Source organism: Hyperolius riggenbachi, chromosome 10, assembly GCF_040937935.1.
Source record: "Hyperolius riggenbachi isolate aHypRig1 chromosome 10, aHypRig1.pri, whole genome shotgun sequence".
NCBI classification, from domain to species: domain Eukaryota; kingdom Metazoa; phylum Chordata; class Amphibia; order Anura; family Hyperoliidae; genus Hyperolius; species Hyperolius riggenbachi.
In genome coordinates this window covers 207,165,176-207,184,032 of record NC_090655.1, presented here as the reverse complement: position 1 = coordinate 207,184,032, position 18,857 = coordinate 207,165,176, and the positions used below count along the sequence as shown (strand labels likewise).

Sequence of the window (18,857 nt, the reverse complement as noted above, 5' to 3'; positions counted from 1 at the left end):
TACTATTCTCACATTTATAAGAAGTGATAGTGTCTTCTTACCTTGTAAAGTGAGAGGAAGCTGTTCTTCCATCATGGCATCCTTGTAGAGATCCTTGTGTCCTTCTATATACTGCCACTCCTCCATAGAGAAATACACAGTGACATCCTCACACCTTATAGGAACCTGCCACACACAGGGATACAGTCACCATCCAGACACATTACTGTATATAAACAATGTCCCAGAATTCTCAGCACTGCTCACCTCTCCGGTCAGCAGCTCAATGATCTTGTTGGTGATTTCTAGAATCATCTTGTTGTTTCTTTCAGTTATTCTACAGTCAGCTGGAGGGTCCACAATGGAATTCCGTCTTCTGCTCCATCCTTCTGACACACGGAGGTCGCTATTGAGTGTTTTATGGTGAGGGGATGCCTTCTTTACCAATGTATACTCCTGAATGTTGTAAGATAATAGTATGTTAGCTCTATATATGGTTCATTTCAACAAAGGACAGACAGATGTGCTGTTGTATACAGAAAACACTTCACATCTTTCTTCTTCATGAATATAAAGAAGATCATTGTGGCTGTCTTAGAATCCTCCTCACCTCTCCAGTTAGGTCTGTGTATTATTTTTAGAGGTAAAGGTGATGGTATGTTGCAATGACAAAGCTTCTCATCAGAGATTAGGGTGACAATATCACATTAACAGAATTTGCATTTCTCTATTCAGAATTCTTAAAGTGGACCTGAACTCTTGCACAGAACAGAAGAAAAATATAGAGAAATATATGTATGTATTTAGAGAGTTTAGCCTGTCTAACTCTCCCTCATTTGTGACTAATCACAACTGTAATTTGATCCATCAGCTGTGTCAGCTGGCTGCCTCAGCAGAGCAGCTAATTTGTAAACACAGGATGTTAACCTGATGCCTGCTTCCATGAAAGCAGGAAGTAGACACTGCAGATTTATATAATCTGTAACAAAGAAAGGTTTTTCTTTAAAGGAGTTCTTTCGCGAAGGAGGAAAAAAAAAATGGTGGTCTATGCATAGACTATTAAACATCCCTCTAAAATAGTGTGAAAAGTTTTTCAAATAAATGAATGGTTTCCTCAAAACAACATATAATCCTCAGTGTTTGTAAACACTGACGGATGACGGACTGGGAGGCTAATCCATTTGTTAGGGGTGTTTTTTTTTTTTACTTACATTTCACAAACATAATTGCTGCCTACCTCGTTTTCAGTGGAGTAATCGACTTCTATCATAAATCACCGTTACAGCTGTTATAATAATGGCTGAACCTGGGTAGCGGGTCGTTTGATGCAAGTGAGGTTCAGCAGCTGAAGGAGAGCGACAGCGGCTACCAAACGAGTCACCAGCAGGGACTCTTGCTGCCCGATCTAAAAAGATTCTCTGATTCCCTGGCTCCAAGTCCTGTGTCTCCTCCACCCCTCCGAGAAACTATGAGTTGCATGCTATACAACTAAAGAGCCAAATCGGCAGAAGCAGAAGTGATTCAAAGAGGCCAAGGGGAAACGGTTCTTAACCGGGAAAGTGGTGAGATTGAATCATTTTTAAGAGACTGAATCATTTTAAGAGACTGAGTCACTCAAGCTGATTGCAGGAGTAGTGAAATCGATTCACAGTGCTAACAAGGAAACGGTTCAAGGAATCATTTCATGCTAAATGATTTAATTGAACTGTTTCCTTGTTAGCACTGGTAGCAATATGTTTGTGAAATGTAACTAAAAAAAAAAAAACCCTAACAAATAGATTAGCCTCCCAGTCCGTCATCCGTCAGTGTTTACAAACACTGAGGATTATATGTTGCTTTGAGGAAACCATTCATTTATTTGAAAAACTGTTCACACTATTTTAGAGGGATGTTTAATAGTCTATGCATAGACCACCATTTATTTTTTCCTCATTCGCGAAAGAAGAGAGGAAGTTTTGAGTTCAGGTTCGCTTTAACAAAGATGAGTAATGTCTTGTGACATTATCAGAGAGTCTCATCTCACCAGTGGTATCTGCATTTAACTGACTATTGAGGATGATATGATTGATACTATGTGACACTCCCAAAATATCCTATCTCTTCTGTCAGACTTTTACCACCAGCAAATAGAGGAATGATGTCATGTGACCCTCCCAGAATCCTCCTCACCTCTCCAGTCAGTAGACAGATAATCTCCAGGGTGAAGTTTAATATCTTCTCGGTCTTCCTCTTCTCTTCCTTTTCCATTCTCTATGGATGTGTTAAGACTGCAGGAATGATGTCTGATATTTGTGGAAAAGCTGCCAGTATAAGGAACTGAAAGAACGCTGACCTATATAAAAAAAACAAACAAACAAAAAAAAACGCACAGCTGGTCATTGACAATAGTCTGATCACCTACTCCTTAAAATGTTTTCAGTAAACTAGTATATCAGACCAACTGTGAGGAACGGAAGTTGAATAGTCCACCAGCAGGAGACCAGAGTGACATGCAACCATTGGGAGGGGTGACACCTTAGATGACAGCAACTTCAAGGATCGCAATCACAGATCAGAACATGCCAGTCAAACACATGCCAGGCAACAGAAGAGAGTACAATCACACACATCCAATAACAATGTTGTTAACAGTGTTGAATCCAGAAATCTAGAATCACGATGTGAAGACAGTGATTTTGCATCTCTCAGCGCTTCATCAGGACCACTTCTGAAATGAATAAAAATCTCGTACAATGTGTGGATGCAAAATGTTTGTTAGATCCAATTTTCCCTGTCCTCTGTATTGATTTTGGATTTGTAACTTTGATAAAGGTAACGGGAAAGGGGGGGGGGGGGGGGGAGTGACAAGTAGTATATTAATTACCTGGGACTTCTTACAGCCCCTCCCCCCTTAGCCTTATGGGTCCCTCAATTTGTTGTGCCACTGTGCTCCTCAAAAAGATTGTCGATTGCACATGCGCAGCCCAGGTCACGTCCCTCCTTCATCGCACACCAGTGGCTGGGAGCGTTCTGTGCATGCAGTTTAAGTCTTTATGAATTGCACAGACCCCTGCCAGCAATAGAAACATGATTGAGGAGGTGCAACTAGTGCCCACATGTGCAGTAGCCCCCGACTGGTCCAACTGGCGAGCATTCTGAGGGGCATAGCGGCAAAATGGAGTGGATTTGGAAGAAACTGAGGGAGCTGTAAGGTATAGGGGCTACTGGGGACTGGAAGAAGCCAACTAAACTAGAACTATTAATGGGATATTCTAGTTTATAGCAACACTTGCAAGTGCATTACAGAAACAGCAGACTGTGATTGCTAATACTGCTGATGCCAAATTCAGACCCCACCATCTGTGTGCCTCAGTAAAAACAAGATTCATCACACTAGACGTATGTTTTTCTTGCAGTCCAGTTTTGGTCCACTGTTTCTGTTCTTTACTGATTGGAGTGGACATGGTTCAACACATTTTGCATTTCAATATGGTTTTTGGCTTACCACAGTTAAGATATTGGCAGTTTATAAATACTACTAATAATAATAATAAGTGGTTATCTAAGTTACCTTAGAGTCTGTCAGCTTAGACCTGTCTGTCCATTCTCCCAACTTCTCCCATCAGCATAACATTACCATCCACAGAACTGCCGCTAATTCAATTCATCACTTAAACACTGGCAGTACAGTGGCAGCAGGGTAATGTAGTGGTTAGGACTCTTGTCTTGTAGTGCTGGGTACTTGGTTTGAATCCCAGCCAGGGCTCTATCTGCACAGAGTTTGTATGTTCTCCCCCATCTGTGTGGGTTTCCTCCGGGCACTCAGGTTTTCGCCTATACCCCAAAAACATACAGATAGGTTAATTGATGTCCACCCTAAATTGGACCTAGACTACGATACATGCACTACACGATACATACATATGACTATGGTAGGGATTAGATTGTGAGCCCCTCTGAGGGACAGTTAAGTGACAAGAGAATATACTCTGTGCAGTGCTACAGAATATGTAGCACTATAGAAATACTAAATAATTACTATGAAGGCAGTTGTGCATGGAAATGCCTGGTATGTCATGCAATCAGTAGTCACAGAATTACCCTGGTCAGCCCATCTGATATCAGCTCTCAACCACAGTCATTGAGTCCAAATACTTAATATGAAACTGTAACTAAATGCTATGCAAACATACACTTTAATTTCACATTTGCTATACTTTTTCATGTGTACTAATCTTGTAATGTAGTCACCCTCCAAACTAGTTCATTATTCCTTATCCCCATAAATATTCATGAAAATGCAGACAGCTCAAAATACCTCGTCCAGTCTCTACTCAATCTTCTGCCCTTATAGAGAATAACACACAATGCACAAAGCTGGAGGCTCTGGCTGCTGTACTCTTCTCTCAGTTTTACAGTTTCCTGCTGGACCACAGCAACATGGCCACGGCATACTTCCTGCTGTTTATCTGCGCTACAAAAACATGTCTGCCTAGGAATTCTGGTACAAGCCAATGAGAGCAGCCGCTCTCAAAGCTTGTATTGTGTATTAGCTAACAGCAGAGGGCGCTCGCCAGGGAAGGAGAGAGACGAGGAGGAAAGATGTAAACAGTGGAAAGCAGTGAAACTTGTTTATTATATCACATGTGTATAGGTACAATGCATTCAGTTTTTCACAAGTAGAAAAAAACAGAACCTGCTGCGTTCGAAGCACTCCAGATGCCACAGCAAACGGTATGCACAACAAGACCAAGTTTAGCCACAACTTTTTATAGGCATTTAGTAGAAAAGGATTTCATATGAATTGTGTACAAATGTTTTATATTAAAAAAAAAAAAAAAAAAATAAGTAAAAAGTTTCAGCTTTTACATAATAAAAAAAGAAAACAAAGTGAAAATGCGACAGCAGTTAATTTCCTCCTCAGTAGTTTCCAGCTACCCCATCCCCGGCCCTGACAATTTGATGAGCAGCATCTGGGAAATTTGGTGTTGCCATAGGCGCCCATATTAAAATAGAAATACTGGCTATAGCCAGAAATTTGGGTGCAATGGGCCTATTGTAGCGAAACTCTGTAGGAATAGCATGCTGGGAGCAGTAGTTCACTGTAGTTAGGGTACACAGAGTAGCTAATCGCCAGTGTAAAATAGCGGCAGCAGATTGCCGCTGCAAGCAGCAGTTCACTGGAGTTTGGTTACACTGTAGCCACACACCAGTGAAAAATAGTGGGGATTGGGAGATGGTTCGTGCTAAAACTAGGTGGGAGTGGTTAGGGTTTAAAGTAGGTGGGCGGGTGGTTAGGAGTAGGTTTGGGTTGATGAGTGTTACAAGTCGGTGACTATGGTTAGGAATAGTAGTGTGTGTGTGTGGGGAGGGGGGGGGGGTGGAGGGGTGTTAAGTCATTAGGGTTAGTAGTAGGTGGGAGGTCATTTCGATTAGGTAGGGTATGGTTGGGGTTAGTAGTAGTTGGGGGGCGGTTATGATTTGTAGGTGGGGGTGGTTAGAGTTAGTAGTAGGTAGGAAGCGGTTAATGTTAGTAGTAGGTGGGGGGTGGTTAGGAGTAGGTGGGGGTGGTCAGGGTTCCTAGTAGGCGGGGGGTGGCTAGGAGTAGGTGGAAGGTGGTGAGGGTTCCTAGCAGGTGGTTAGGGTTAGTAGTAGGTGGGGGGGGGGGGGGGTATTTAGGGTCAGTAGTAGGTGGGGGTGGTTAGGGTGTTTGAAATTAAAACAGTGGAACTCCATTGCAGATAATCTAATAAAGATGAACCTTGAGAGGTTGTTTGACAAATACTAATGTGCATATAGCCATGCATCAGTTCTGGCTGTCATTCCGGTGGAAGATGGAGCTTTGACAGCATATATATCTTTATGACAATCTCATCTTCCATTATCAGTTCCAGTCTGGCTTTCGCTCCAACCACTCCATGGAAACGGCCCTTACCAAAGTGGCCAATGACCTTCTTACAGCTAAATCCAAAAGTCAATTTTCCATACTCATCCTTCTTGATCTGTCATCAGCATTCGATTTCTGGTCGACCACACCTTACTCTTACAAATACTTTCAAATGTAGGAATAAAGGGCCTTGCTCTCATATAGTTATCTTCCTACCTCTCTGGAAGGTCCTTCACAGTCTCCTACTCAGATCAGAGCTCTTCTCCTCATGCTTTGTCTGTCGGGGTTCCTCAAGGCTCTGTCCTTGGTCCCCTCTTTTCCATCTACATGCACGGTCTTGGTGACTTAATCAACTCATTTGGGTTTCAATACCACCTGTATGCAGACGATACGCAACTGTACCTCTCAGACCCAGACCTTAACTCCCTCCTTAAACGTGTTCCTGACTGCTTGTCTGCTATATCCTCCTTCATGTCCTCTCGCTTCCTAAAACTTAATATGAGTAAAACGGAACTTATCATTTTTCCACCGTCTCTGGCCACCTCTTTACCTGAAGTAACTATAAATGTTAATAACACTCCCATAACTTCAGTTCCCAAAGCTCGGTGCTTGGGGGTAATATTCGACTCTTCTCTCTCTTTTATTCCTCATCTTAACTCCATAACCAGCTCCTGCCATCTCCAACTCAAAAATATATCTCGCATCCGTCCCTTTCTCACTCAAGACACAACCAAAATGTTAATACATGCCCTTATAATTTCTCGTCTGGACTACTGCAATGTACTACTTTGTGGACTACCTTCTAACAAACTGGCCCTGCTCCAGTCAGTACTGAACTCAGCTGCTCGTCTCATTCATCTTTCTTCTCGATCTTCCTCTGCTGACCCTCTCTGTCAAGCTCTTCACTGGCTGCCAATTAACCAAAGGATCCAATTCAAACTCCTAACCCTAATCTACAAAGCTCTCCACAATCTCTCTCCCCGGTACATATCCTCACTAATTTCCAGATACAAACCCAATCGCAATCTCAGATCTGCACACAATCTTCTGTTGTCCTCCTCCTAGAATCACCTCCTCACATTCACAAGATTTTGCACGCGCTTCACCCCTTCTCTGGAATCCCCTCCCACAACACATCCATCACTCGCCAACCTTTGTTACTTTTAAGCGCTCTCTAAAAACTCATTTGTTCCGACAAGCATATGCGCCACCTTAATCCACTTCCCTTTGTCCTAAAATCAAATTGCACTCCTAAAACATACTGCCTTTATATATTTTATCGTACACTACCCCTCCTCTTGTTTCCCCCCATTCCCTTTAGATTGTAAGCCCGCAAGGGCAGGGCTCTCTCCCCCTTTTGTGTCTTGGAAATCATTATACATTTTATTCATCATGTTATTTTTATCACTGTCATTACTACTTCCGTATTTTGTATTCTGTATGCTGTATAATTTTTTGTATTTTGTCACTAATTATGTATCTTGTATATTAGTCTACACCATTGTCTGTATTATGTACCCCATGTTTGGTTCTTACTTTGTACAGCGCCACGGAATATGTTGGCGCTTTATAAATCAATAATAATCTCTCCCCACCTCCCTCACAGTATTAAGCTGGGTACACACGGTACAATTAGATAATTTCCCACTGGTCCAATCGGATTCCAATTGATATTGCGATCGATCATGGGTACTTAACGCAAACACGATCGGAAACGTCTACACACGATGCAATTTATTATCAGATCACCGGTCGATCCAAAGGAAAATTGTACTGCGAGTATGAAGCTTTATCTGCTTTTCCTGATTCCTACAAAGTGTTGACATACAGCTGATTTTACTCCTCATCTCTGATAAGCAGCGTACAGCAAACATAAGGGAGGCCAGAGTTGTGGGAAAAGTAGGCAGGGATAAGTCCAGCAGCGTATGCTGTCACAGCTGTCAGCTTTCCCTTTCTGCCGAGAAGGATAAGGAGACTGAAAAAATAAAATATGAATTATTATGAACCCTCCTTGTCAGAGCAGGATCATCCATCAGGCAACCTAGGCAGGTGCTTGTGGCCTAGTGAGTGTCAAGGGGCCCACCTGCCACCTTCACTGACCTCCCTCCACTTCAGCTTACCAAAAGGACTACAAGGGGGTCACAAATCTAAAACCTTGCCTGGGGCCCACTGCATCTTAATCTATCTCTGCTCCTAGTAAATATCTACAGGCTTAAATGTCTCTTCAAAAAGTCCAGTAATGTAATCACAGAGGAGCTTCCATCTAAGTCCCTGCCCTCTTCTGGAGGTTGCCCAGACTCCAGTAATAACATCTGGGAGGCGGTGTAAAACGTATTACTCACTCACTCCCTGCATTTGCCTCTGGTTGGTAGGGAGGGTGTGGTTGCTAGGAAGTGACAAGGCAATGTGGGTTGCCATGAGGGGAGTCTGCAGTGTGAGGATGTAAAATGCTGGGACAGCATCAATCATAGCTAAATCAGCTTGGAGTACCTTCAGCTCTCTGCCTCTGGCCAGATTGTAGTATCATGGATTTGGAGACCTTTAGTCAGAGGGGAGTATCGACGAGTTTAGGGGGTGAGTGGTACAGCTTTAGGTTAGTTTGGAGCCGGGATTAGTAAAATATCACTTACAGAATCAGATTTATTTCGCTAAGTGTGACGGATGCCGCACTCAGAATTATTTTTGGTACACATTGGCATAGGACATAGCATGGACATAGCAAAGAAAAACATAAAGTGAGGGAAACCGTCATAGTGCAGAAATACAAAAAACACAGCCAGTATAGAAGCACACGTGCACAGTATAGGGCATAGTATAGGGGCCTATATAGCATTAAGCTGTAGAGCGCGGTGACCGTGAGGCCATGCCCGGCGTGCTGAGTGGGGAGGTGCTAGTTAACGGCGAGCACCGCTTGGGGGGAAGAAGGAGTTCCTGTGCCTGGAGGTTTTAGTTGGAATAGTTCTGTAGCGGCGGCCTGTGCGCATGTGATTGAAGAAGCGACAGCCGGGATGGCGGGGGTCTTGTGCAATCCTGTTTGCCCTGTTGCTTAACCTGGAGACATGAAGTAGCTCCAGTGGTGGCAGGGAAGTCCCGATGATTCTTTCTGCAGCCTTGATCACTCTTTGTAGTTTATACTTGTCGCTAGCGGTGGCGCCTGCATACCATACGATGATTGAGGAGCAAAGGATAGACTCGATGGTAGCCGTGTAGAAACTTGTCATCAACTCCTGTGGCATACCGAACTTCTTCAGTTGTCTCAGGAAGAACAGCCTTTGCTGGGCTTTTTTTGGCATTTAGTGGTGTTTTCTCCCCATCTCAAATCATCGGTTATGGTTGTGCCCAAGAACCGAACGCTGGATACTCTGGCAACTTCAGTGCCTTCAATGATGACTGGGTTGAGAGGGGGAGGGCACTTCCTGAAGTCCACAGTTAGCTCAACAGTCTTTGCAGCATTTAGGACAAGCTTGTTGCTCCTACACCAGTTGCAGATCCGCTCAATCTCGCTATGGTAGGCGCGTTCGTCGCCTCCACTGATCAGGCCGAGGATAGTGGTGTCATCCGCAAATTTAACAACCTTAACGCAGTCTGCGGTTGAGACACAACAGTTCGTATACAGGGAGAACAGGATCGGAGACAGTACACACCCTTGGGGAGAACCTGTATTAGTGGTTCTCACCTGGGAGGAACAGTCGCCGAGTCTTACTAGTTGCTTCCTGTTGGTGAGGAAATCCTTGATCCACCCGCAGAGAGTGTGATCGACACCAAGTTGCACTAGGTTGTCGTACAGGATGTTTGGGCAAAGGCGGAGCTGAAGTCCAGGAAGAGGATTCTGGCGTAGGTGTCAGGCCTTTCTAAATGTTCCAGGATGAAGGCCAGGCTAATGTTAATGGCATCCTCTATGGATCTGTTGGCTCTATATGCAAATTGAAGTGGGTCCAGGAGAGCGTCAGTGGCCCCTTTCAGATGGGCGAGGACCAGTTTTTCAAAGATCTTCATGACGGTTGAAGTTAGGGCAACAGGTCTATAGTTGTTGAGATCCGAGATGCCCGTTTTTTTGGGGACTGGTATGATGATAGACTTTTTGAGGCAGGTGGGAACTATTCCCTCAGTCAGTGATTTCTGGAATATGTGGGTGAGGACAGGGGCAAGCTGGCTGGCGCAGGTTCTCAAGCAGGAGGAGGACACGCCGTCTGGGCCAGAAGCCTTCCTGGGGTTCAGCTTTTGGAGGTGCCTTAGTACATCAGCCTCCTGGATTGCCACCGGCTCTGATAGACCATGGTCCATTGTTGGAGGGGCGGCTGCGGGAGGAGCACTAGGGGTGACTACCTTGCCCTGCGGGTGGTTAGGTTGGTGCTCGAACCTGCAGTAGAACTCGTTGAGTTTTTCGGCCAGTTCAAGGCTTGGGGGCGCATGTTAAGGTGGTTGTTTAAGGTTCGTGGCTGCTCTGAGGCCTTTCCAGACCTCTCGTGGATTGTTGGACCTGAGGCTGAGGCCCAGCTTGTTGGAATAGACTCTCTTAGTGGCGCTGATCTCTCGTTTAAGGGTGTGTCTGGCTGCCTTGCATTCCTCAGGAGTGCCGGACTTGTGTGCTGCTTCCTTGATTTTGCGGAGCCGGCGTAGCTTGCCGTTGAACCAGGGCTTTTACAGACAGGAGAACAGTCAGAAAGATAGTGGTTGTAAACAGCTTAATCCACTTTTAGTGGTGGCTGGAAGGTGTACTGGTTAAGGGCTCTGCCTCTGACACGGGAGACCAGGGTTCGAATCTTAGCTCTGCCTGTTCAGTAAGCCAGTAATTCAGTAAGGAGTTCATTGGGCAAGACTCCCTAACACTGCTACTGCCTACTGAGTGCGCTCTAGTGGCTGCCTCGCAAGCGCTTTGAGTCCGACAGGAGAAAGGCGCTATACAAATACTGCCATTATTATTATTTATTTTATTCCATACATATCAATGTTTAGTAAGCCTCCTTTACTATCTGTTGCTTATTGAAAGGAGAAATAAATTGATGAGGAGAACCTGTGATGGTTCTCACTTATACAGGTCAGGAGTAATTTAAACTGAAGAGGTTTCCTGGTGAAGCAACAAAACGTCTTCTAAAAACACAAAAAGATATCCATCTGAACCTACTTTTTCTTTGAAGAAAGCAGAGTGTGTGATTTTAAATAAACTATGGTTTTGAAAAATACACACATGTAGTGTAATCCACACCTTAACCAAAGGCGTATTTACAGGGGTGCAGGTATGGCATGTGCCATAGGCACCTCGTACTGGGGGTGCTACTCCATAACATTTCTAACATTCTCCATCTAGATCATAAATATCAAACTCTGGCCTGTGGGCCAAATCTGGCCCTCCAAGTGGTTTCCCCACTTTGCATTATGTTTGGCCCACTTTAGACCACCAGGGATGTTATATTGGAGGTAAAGCCCTAGATCCCCAGGAAAGACCACATAATCCTAGATCACCCTGCTGCAATCAATCACGCCCTTGAACAAATAGTATATGCATAAGTATGCAACATAGGATAATGTTATTTCAAATCACAACGAGAGTAAAGATACAATAGTGCCTACCTGGTGGGCATCACATTAGAGTCCACCGGTAGTTGAACCCGGGTTCAGTAATAGTTTGATTGTTTGATTATTACAGCGTACTAGCGCAGTAATCCCTGAAGGCCTGTTTTTAACAGTGCATGGGATTGCAAAGCATATAAAGGGTGGGATGGGGTGTTCTAAAATTAGAGGGATACTGCACAAGACAGACTGACATGGGAGGGGCTATAAAACAGTATGGGCGTGCTATCTGACACAAGGTGGGGTAACTGCCTGGTTCTGAGGGATACACGTAAAACTTCTTGACTCCATGCTAGTGGTAACAAAGAGAAGAATCCTGCCTTTTTCTGATTTGCCATTCAATAATACAGAGCAAAGCATAAAAAAACCCTAATCTTACAAAAAAATGAATGTGAAATTCTTCAACTGCATTACTTTATTACAAGATCACAGTTATAATAAATGTAAGTAAGCAGCATACAGAGAGCACTGATGATCATTCATTAGAGTAGGTTCACACTTATTTTAAAAACGTACCCATGGCTCAATTGTTTGGCCCGGATCAAAAATGGTGCCACGGATACAAATGTTAAAAATAACAGCAGTCTTCATTCAGTTTCAAAACAGATCCGTCTGCGTTTGCAGGGTCGAGACTTATCGGGACCTCACATGGATCCAGATACACGGAGGGGTAGTGTCAGGCAATGCAAAAACGACTCTCCCTCTACACAGACACGGAGGGAGATCCAGATTGTTTTGCGGTTTTGGTATGCAAATTTTCATGCAAATTCGCATGAAGGGGAGGGGGTGGAAAATACCAGATCTGTAAACGAACCAGTGAGGACCTAGCCTTACACTCCTCTACCATCGTTTGGATAAACATTTGCGCAGACTCCTCTAAGAACTTTTCAAAGCCATCTGGGCGTGCATTTTACCAGCTGTCCACCTCTGCTCCCTGGTGGCCATCAATTTTTTTATTTTTTTTTTAGCTGCAGACTCTCCTATCTTAAAAAATATACCATGGCCTCAATTCACTAAGCATTACTACATTCACGAATACAGAAAACCTACTAGTGCGCTACATACCTCAAGAAGTGTGAGGCTGGGAACAAACTAAGCAGAAACGCTAGCATTGCGGAAAACACAGCGTTTATGCATGTAATGTTAGTCAATGGGCCGCATAAAAAACAAACAAACGCATATGCTTTTTTTTTAATATGCATTTTTAAAAATGCACATAATGGTGCGTTTTTATATGAATTAAAAGAAAAAAAAGTTTTGTGATGGATTTCTGCTTCCTGTAGACTTACTAGTGATTTGCATAAAACACATAAAAAAAACTGCATGCAAAACGTATATGCGTTTTGTATATGCGAACCGCAAATGCATTAAAACACACACAAAATGTAAAAAAAGGCAAGCTGAAAACGCACAGAAAACGCACTTAAAACACAAAACGCACAAGGCAGAAAACGTGACCTTTCACGCACTGACAAGTGTGCACCCAGCCTCAAGAAATTGCAATTCACAAAGATTTTTGAACAGGAGATATTGGCAGCACTTCCAAATGCAGGCTGCACCCGAGTTGACCAGCTGCATAGATGTGCAGAGCCCACACACAGGCAGATTACACAACTTGCATTCAATACAGATGCAGCAATGATTAAAACATTTGGTAAATCAAGCAAAAGTATTTGGTATTTAGCTCCAGCTCTGACCAGCCGTTAAAGAGACTTTGAAGCCTAGAAAGAAAAAAAACCAGGTTTTTACTTTAAAAACCTGTTTAACATAATTGCCCTACCTGAAACGTCGCATTCCTGCAGATGAAAACTCCATAATCACCCCAAACTCCCTGGGGCACATTGCGGGGCTCCTTCCTTGTAGAGGCAGAGCTTTGGGCTGCAGCTCTGCCTTCATGCGGGCAGGTGGAGGCAGCGATCAGCACCGATTAGACGGGAGCAGAGGCAGAGCTACAGCCCAAAGCTCTGCCTGTACACAGAAGGAGCCCCGCAATGTGCCCCAGGGAGTTTGGGGTGATTTATGGAGTTTTCATCCACAGGGATGCGGCATTTCAGGTAGGACAATTATGTTTTCAAAATAGTTTATTGTGGCATTAATCATATTGCAATAATTCATATTACATAGCAGAGGAATAATACCACATTTTTGACTTTGATAGAATAACAACAACATAGTCCATTAATGGACTTATTTCATAACAACAAAACAAAACAGAAACAAAGAAAGAAATAATTTGTCTCTACATTGTAAACTAAAAGGATTATAGAATAATAATCCGGCATTTAAGTCTTGTTAGATAGTAATATCCATATTCTTATCAGTAAAAAGAGAAATGAACGAAGTCTCCCGCAGCGGGAGATTCAAACCGAGAAGCCTGCGGGAGAATGAGGACACCAAAATGAGAACGGGAAGCCTCTGTAGGACACAAAGCATTCCCTCTCCTTAGGTAAATATATACTATATATATACTATATATTTTTTTTTATACGCTTCAGACTTATTTAAAGGATTATAGTGGTTACGACCATTTAGGAAAGTAAATATATATTGCAAGATAAATAAAAGGAATATCATCACAAAAACATTTGTTTTAAAAATATTGTGATGTTGAAAATAATCCCACACAGAGAACAGGTATTGGTTGCAAAACATTTTATCACTTAAAAAAAAACTTGTGTGAAATATTTACAACTCTGACTATAGGATATGGTCTTGTGGAGGAAAAACAAATCAATGTCTTGTAAACAAATGTGATTGGGGGATGGATAAAGTATATAATAAAAAAAGGAAAGAAAAAGAAATAAATACTGTAAATTGTGATGATTGTCTAAAATATCTTCTAAACTCAGAACAAGAAATAGTCTAGTGCAAAATAAACATTGCTATTTTTGCAGAAATGTATAATGCCTGTATAACTTATTCTCCACGCGTTGAGAACAGAAAATGGTTGCAAAACATTTCCTATAAGTTCAAACAATGTGCTGCATGTATGAAATCTTTCCCACACTCAGAACAGAAATAAACATTTGGGCTCATATGCAATTCACTTTTTCTCCTGAGTTTTCTCCTAGGAGATAATTTTTCATCTTCGATTTAAAATAACTTTCAGGCACTTTTCAACTAAAAAAGTACTAAAAAGTAGGTGAAAAGGTACTATCAAAATTATTTTGAGTATTTTCTTGCTTTCTGGTGACTGAAAGGGTATTTTATTGACAAGTTTAAAAGTATCACCTAGGAGAAAACTCAGGTGAAAAAGTGAATTGCATATGGGCCCTTGTGAGAACCAATTCCTATATTGGCAACAATGCAGCACAGGTTTTGCAAAATTTTTCCCACCCCCTGGGCAGAGATACTGTATGCCTTTTTCCCAGTGAGAAATTCTTGTTATTTGTTGTTTGTTTGTTTTTTTTGTTTTTTTTTGCAAGATTTAATACTTTTGTGAAAACTGAAAAGGGGTGATCAATGAGATTCAAATAATTCTGAGTTCATGGAGAATGATGTATATTATGCATGCAAGCTTGAAAATGACCAATCAAGTCTCAACAAGGTTTACATTTATTGGTCCATTTTCAAGCCACATATGTTTGCATCCAGAATTTACATTATCCTGCATGAACTCGGAATTATTTGCATCTCACTGATCATCTCTATCCGGGAGTTTATATGTATTAAAAGGATTCATTATATCTCATAGGGCAAGTATAAAAACATTGTTTTCTTATTACAAGGACAATAAACAATAAGGCCTAGTGCACACCAGAGCGGTTCGGCTGCAGTTTGCCGATCCGCTTGCGGGTGCGGATCTGCTAGGGTAATGTATTTCAATGGGCTGGTGCACACCAGAGCGGGAGGCGTTTTGCAGAAACGCATACTCCCTGGCTGCTGCAGATTTTGGATTGCGGATGCGTTTCTGCCTCAATGTTAAGTATAGGAAAAACGCAAACCGCTCTGAAAAACGCCTGTTCAGAGCGGTTTTGCCGGCGTGTTTGTTACAGAAGCTGTTCAGTAACAGCTTTACTGTAACAATATATGAAATCTACTACACCAAAACCGCTACACAAAACCGCAAAACGCTAGCTGAAACGCTACAGAAAAATAAGAAAAAGAGTTTCAAAATCTGCTAGCATTTTGCGGATCTGCTAGCAGGTTTTGGTGTGCACCAGGCCTAACTGGGTAACCTTTGCTGGGATAACTAATGTTTCACAAGGGGAAACTTTAGATAGTCATACATCTAGCAGGCGATGGGCAGATCTGACAGATTGAAGAGACAAATCTCTCTCTAATTGAATCTGATTAGAGAGAGATCTGTCAACTGCCCATACGCCGCATGGGAGTGTGCAAAGGGTATATCTGGGCACTGGAGGGGCAGGAAATAGGCGAACATTTGAAGTCAACAGATAGCAGTGACGCAACGGATAGTGGCGGTGAGAGTAGGCATGTTCAAATAACGAGTTCGGATGAAATCCAAATAGGTGTTATGTAAACTCAACAGTTGTGAGGCCCCCTGCAGCACCCCCCCCCCCCACTCCCGATCTCATCCATCCACGTGCTATGGAGTCTCACTCCTCCTCCATACCCCCTGCAGAGTAAGCAGACCTGTGTAAAAATGTTTAGCTTCTCCCGTTTGCTGAGTCCCACAGTCACCTGCTTTGCTGCATGCCCAGCTCCCGCTGCATGTCATGTGATCAGGAGCCTGGGGAGTGGGGGCAGCATAGTGGCTGCTGGGAGGAAGAGGAGACCTGAGAAATGAGAGCAAATAAATCTATTTACACAGCTTTACTGCACACTGCAAGGAGGAAGGGAGGAGGAGCAAGCCCACAGTAGGGATGTTCAATGAGATGTAAATATTTCCGAGTTCATGCAGATTTATGTAAATGTTTTGCAAATATATGCAGCTTAAAAATTGACCAATCAATTTAAACCTGGGTGGGACTTGATTGGTCAATTTTCAAGCTGCATATATTTGCATAAAAATGTACATAAATCTGCATGAACTCATAAATATTTGCATCTCATTGATCATCCCTAGCCCCCAGCCACTCATTCCGCTACCCTTCATGGTCGGGGGGGGGGGGGGGGGGGGGGGCTATTGTTATTTCACTTGGTAGGGATTCTAAAATTTCACAAAGGATGTACTCTGAGATAACTGAAAAATGACTTCTCTCTCTGTATAGGCTTGTTGTGAACAGTATGATAAGAAAAAGATCTTTCCCCCAGTGAGTTCTGTGGCGAGTGCCAAAAGTAAATATTTCTTGACCATATTTCCCACAATCTGAGGCCTTCACATTGCGTTCGGCTTAACGCGTTTTCCGTTCTATTTACTGCGCGTTCCTTCGTTTTTGTGGGCATTTTTGTAAGCGCTTTTGCAGAGCACTTCCGTCTTGATCCAGATATTTTTTTTCTTTTTTTTAACGCTCACGCAATCGCTTGCCAAAGCGATTTTGTGAGCATTTTGCATTTTTGCTATACCTTCTATTGATGCAAATCGCCTCAAAAATGGGCCAAGCACTGCTTTTCTAAGCAGATCGCAAACAAAACTCTCAGATATGAACTCTCTCAGAGAATCATTGCACAAGTGCTTTCAGGGCAATTTTGAAAATCGCCCGAGCTTAACATTTTACAAAAACGCGTATAATGTGAACAAGGCCTGAAAGTGAATGACTTTACAGTGAATGACTTTACCTCGCATGAGTTCTGTGATATAAATTAATTGATAAAATGTTCCTCAAACTCATGACTTCTCCCTGTTATGAATGGCTTGATGTTTTATTAGAGTTGATTTCTGGGCAAAACAATCACTACATTCAGAACAGGAAAACGGCTTCTTCCCGGTGTGGATTCTTTCATGTGTTTTCAGATTCGATCTTCTGGAAAAACACATCCCACATTCAAAACATGAAAATGGTTTCTCCCCAGTGTGGATCCTCTTATGCTCCACAAGTGCTGATTTTGTGGAAAAACATGTACCACAATCCAGACATGAAAAAGGTCTTTCTCCTGTATGAATTCTGAGGTGTGTAGTGAGGCTCGTTCTCTGAGTAAAACTTTTCCCACACTCTGAACATGAATAAGGCCTTTCTCCACTGTGAACAGACTGGTGCTTGATAAGATGTTCTCTCACACAAAATGATTTCCCACACTCTGTACACGAATAAGGATTCTCCCCACTATGAATCAACTGATGCTTGGCAAGATGTTCTCTACGGGAAAAACGTCTCCCACATTCTGAACAGGAAAAAAGCTTCTCCCCTGAATGAAGACTCCTGTGTCTATCAAGATTCCATTTACCGCTAAAACATTTCCCGCACTCAGGACACGAATGTGGCTTTTCCCCTGTGTGAGTTAGCTGATGTGACGTTAGATGGCCTCTTCCGGTAAAACATTTCCCACATTCTGAACAAGAGTAAGGCTTTACACCTGCATGAGTCCTCTGATGGTAGACAAGAGAGCTTTTATGCCCAAAACATTTCCCACACGCAGAACATGAATACGGCTTCTCCCCTGTATGACCTCTCTGGTGTGAGAGGAGTTCTGCTCTCTGGGTAAAACATTTCCCACACTCAGAACATGGGAAAGGGTCGCCACCTATCTGAACTCTGTGATGAGTCACAAGAGGAGTAGAATGTTTTGATGATGGTTCTGTACTGGTAGATGCTGAATTCAGACTTCCTTCTGAAGAATCAGATGCAATGTCCTCTTCCGTTTCACCGTATGGCGAGCTTACAGGATGTGCTTCCAAATGACTGATATAGTGGTGTTCATCTGGAAGAAGGAAGGAAAATAAGAACTACACACCCTAAACACAGAATATATAAATAGTATAAATAGTAATACTAGTAATTGTTCCTATTTATCTACAGCAGATTACCAAGAGTTAATTAGTAGAGTATTTTTTCCCCATTTTTTTTCCAGGATTTTTTAAAGTGTATTTCTAATCAAACTGGTTCCCACATAGCCAGGCCAACAGTCTTCACCAGAAATTATTTTCATTGTATCTTGAATTTTTAACGGAAACCAGAGATAAAAAACAAAACAAAAAACTTTTATTCATATCTGGGGCATCGTCCAGCCCCATGTGCACAGATCGATCCCACGCCGCCGTCCTCCGCTGCCTGCAGCTCCAGTATCGTGTCCCGTTAGTTCTGCCAGTCTGCACAAGAGAAGTGCGCCCTCTACGCATCTCTCTGGCGGTCGATGGAGAGATATGTAGAGAGCGCACTTCCTCTTGCGCAGACTGGGCGCGACTGCCAGAACTAACGGGACCCGATACCGGAGCTGCAGGTAGTGGATGTCAGCGGCATGGGAGTGATCCGTGCACATGGGGCTGGAGGAAGCCCCAGGTATGTATAAAACGTTTTTTGTTTTTTTTTGTCTCTGGTACACTTAAATGATCAAATGAGCATCCTCTCGCCTCCAGCCAAGTAGGTATGGTCAGTGAGAT

General features: G+C 42.8%; 1 protein-coding gene across 5 annotated transcripts in view; it reads right to left on the bottom strand.

Annotated features, from left to right (window-relative positions):
* LOC137534283 (oocyte zinc finger protein XlCOF8.4-like) overlaps nucleotides 1-18,857 on the bottom strand; it is a 46,303-nt gene that overhangs the window by 9,267 nt on the left and 18,179 nt on the right. For 2 of the 5 annotated variants that reach the window (XR_011024354.1, XR_011024353.1), the window contains exons 4-6: nucleotides 17,099-18,178; nucleotides 3,530-3,792; nucleotides 2,223-2,311 (exon numbers count right to left, since the gene is read on the bottom strand). Coding sequence is in view for 3 of the 5 variants with exons in the window: in XM_068255711.1 (XP_068111812.1) it covers nucleotides 42-165; nucleotides 247-435; nucleotides 2,149-2,226 (391 nt within the window). In the remaining 2 variants the exon portion in view is untranslated. Of the gene's footprint in view, nucleotides 1-41; nucleotides 166-246; nucleotides 436-2,148; nucleotides 2,312-3,529; nucleotides 3,793-4,276; nucleotides 4,381-6,061; nucleotides 6,925-17,098; nucleotides 18,179-18,857 lie in introns of those variants that run through there. The other 3 variants (XM_068255711.1, XM_068255709.1, XM_068255710.1) reach the window with 3 other exon arrangements.